This window comes from Capsicum annuum, chromosome 10 (genome assembly GCF_002878395.1).
Source record: "Capsicum annuum cultivar UCD-10X-F1 chromosome 10, UCD10Xv1.1, whole genome shotgun sequence".
NCBI classification, from domain to species: Eukaryota; Viridiplantae; Streptophyta; class Magnoliopsida; order Solanales; family Solanaceae; genus Capsicum; species Capsicum annuum.
This window is the reverse complement of record NC_061120.1, coordinates 200,302,075-200,304,636: the sequence shown is the minus strand read 5'-3', so window position 1 is coordinate 200,304,636 and position 2,562 is coordinate 200,302,075. Positions and strand designations below refer to the sequence as shown.

The 2,562-nt window shown below is 38.4% G+C and overlaps 1 protein-coding gene across 1 annotated transcript; it reads left to right on the top strand.

Moving 5' to 3' along the window:
* The first annotated feature begins 593 nt into the window (after positions 1–593).
* LOC107844544 lies at positions 594–1,942 on the top strand. The gene is made up of 3 exons (XM_016688935.2): positions 594–656; positions 1,004–1,234; positions 1,403–1,942. The coding sequence occupies exons 1-3, from the start codon at positions 594–596 to the stop codon at positions 1,940–1,942; spliced, it is 834 nt and encodes a 277-aa protein (XP_016544421.2).
* Positions 1,943–2,562: the final 620 nt, after the last annotated feature.

Here is a 2,562-nt window from a genome sequence, read left to right as displayed (position 1 = left end):
ACCTCTTTTAGGGTTTTTGATTCATTTATAATTCATCTATCTGAACAATTTTACTTTGGAGAAGAGAAAGACACAGATTGTTCTCTTTTATCAATTATTCTTAGTTGTTCTTATCAACTATTTTTTTGGGTTTCTACTTTGTTATTTTAACTGAAGAGATTACTTGTTGTTTTCCATCTAATCGTAAGTTAACCTTAATATTATGAATTCAACTTTTGACTGAAGTACTACATAAGACTTAGGAAAGGTTTAAGAAGAAACTTGCACAATATCCGAACCATAATATGACAAACTTGCACTTGATGGAGACTTTGTACAGTGCTTTCAACTCTGTGAGAAAGCCAATTGTCGACAATGCTGTAGGTGGTTCGTTCATTGACCTCTCTTTTCTGGATGCTTCTGATATGCTGAATAAAATGACCAAGCAGAGTCGGGCTTGGTACACTAGGGATTCTATAGTGGATAGCCCTACTGTTGCTTGTGGTATTACTACAGATCAGTGTAGAAGGGATAAGGAACGAGATCAGGATATGGCCCATTTGAAGACGCAGATAGACTTATTGGCTAAGCACTTACTATTCGGCTAGACTGAAATGATCAAGGCTGTGGATTCTCAGGGTACTATATCTGCAGGTGCTGATTCTGAGGCAAACTATGTGAGTAATCAGGGGGTTTCTGAGGCAATAGCCAAGGGAACCAAGGTCGGACTTTCTATGATAAGCCTAATTATAAAGATAAGGAGAAGGGACATTAGAGAAACAACAATGATAAAAGTGGTTTGTATATTCCTCCTGGAAGTCAGGATGCTGTGGAAACTAGTTCTGGCAAGATGTCCATGGAGGACATGATAGAAAAGCTGTAGAAGGGAGTGGAGGCAACCAACTCGAGGGTAACTAATATGAAAAGTGAGTTTTCTACCTTCAGTCAGTTGGTTAGCTCACACTAAGCTTCTATTAAACAGTTGGAGCAGCAGATGAGCCAACTTTCAGCTACTCTGAATTAGAGAAAAGCTGGTACTTTACCTAGTGATACAGTTCAGAACCCACAGATTGATGGCTCTTGTATAGAGATTACCACTCGTAGTGGTAAGATGTTATTTGGCCTTTCTATGGGCAAAGCTGTGGAGAAGGATGTAAGTGTTGATAAATTAGAAGAAAGCAATCCAGTGGAGTCTGAGAAGCTGGATGACTTTGTTGACATGTTAGAGAAAGAAGACGACAATAAAGAGGAAGTGGTAGTGAAATAAATTCCAAGACCACCACCTCCATTTCTTCAGAGGTTGAAAAAGAAAGAAGATAACGAGAAATTTATCAAGTTCATGGCAACAATGAAATAGCTGACTGTGAATGTGCCATTGATGGAGACACTTGAGCAAATGCCGAACTATGCTAAATTTATGAAGGAATTGTTAACAAAGAAGCAAAAGGTAAGTTTTGAGCCGGTGGATAACATCCATCACTGTGGTGTTGTGTCTTCACAATCTTTAGTGCAAAAAAAGCCTGATCCTGGAGCATTTACCATACCGTGCACAGTTAGGTCCATAAAGTTTACCAAAGCTTTATGTGACTTAGGAGCAAGTATAAATATGATGACTCATGATATCTACAAGAAGCTTGGATTGGGAGAGCCTACCCCCACAATGATGTGTCTTGTTATGGAAGACAGATCGGTTAAGCAACCGGTTGGTATATTGTATGATGTACCGATAAAGGTGGATGATTTTATTCTGCCTGTAGACTTTATGATACTGGATTGTGATGTTGATTTTGAGGTGCCCATCATTTTGGGTATACCATTATTAGCCACGGGGAGAGTATTGGTTAATATGGAGCTCAATGAGCTTAAGTTCAGATATGGGAAAAAGGAGGCCAAATTTAAAATGCAACCTCCTATGAAGCAGTTGAAGGAGATGAACATCTTCTCGGTTATGGATGTATTCTAGGAATGTGGTAATGAGGTAATGATATGGCATCTTGACGAAGTCTGAGTAGTCAAGATAACCAAGTCGTGCCGCGGCACTAAATCAGGCACTATTGGGAGGCAACCCAAAATTTTATTTTAATGCATTTTATTTTTATTCATTTAAGTAGTAATAGGAAGGAACTGAAGGGGTACAAAAAGGTCAAGGTAAAAATTGAAGAATGCAAGTCAAGTGGTCTTGACGACATTCGTGATAGGTTATCACAACTGTGATGGCTTATCACCAACGTTGTCAAAAAGATCAGAGGGTGAGATCTTATCTATTAAGGCTGAGGACTTCCATGATAAGCTATCACATTTCAGGTGACTTATCATGAGTTGATGTCAGCCATTATGTTATTTTGAAAAATCTGGGCCTAATTCAATCCAAATCTGACCTGGCCCAGGTGTAAAACCCTTCAGGTTCCCACTTTATTTTATTTTCTTATAATCTTTTAGTTTATTTCCTTAGTTAGGATATTTCTTTCCTTTCAAAACACTCCCAAGTGTACAAGGAAACCTCTTCTTCCTAATAGTTGTGGGATTGTAAGAAAATCACAGTCCATCTTTCATTTTCCTTCTCTATCGTGTAATCAAGTGAAT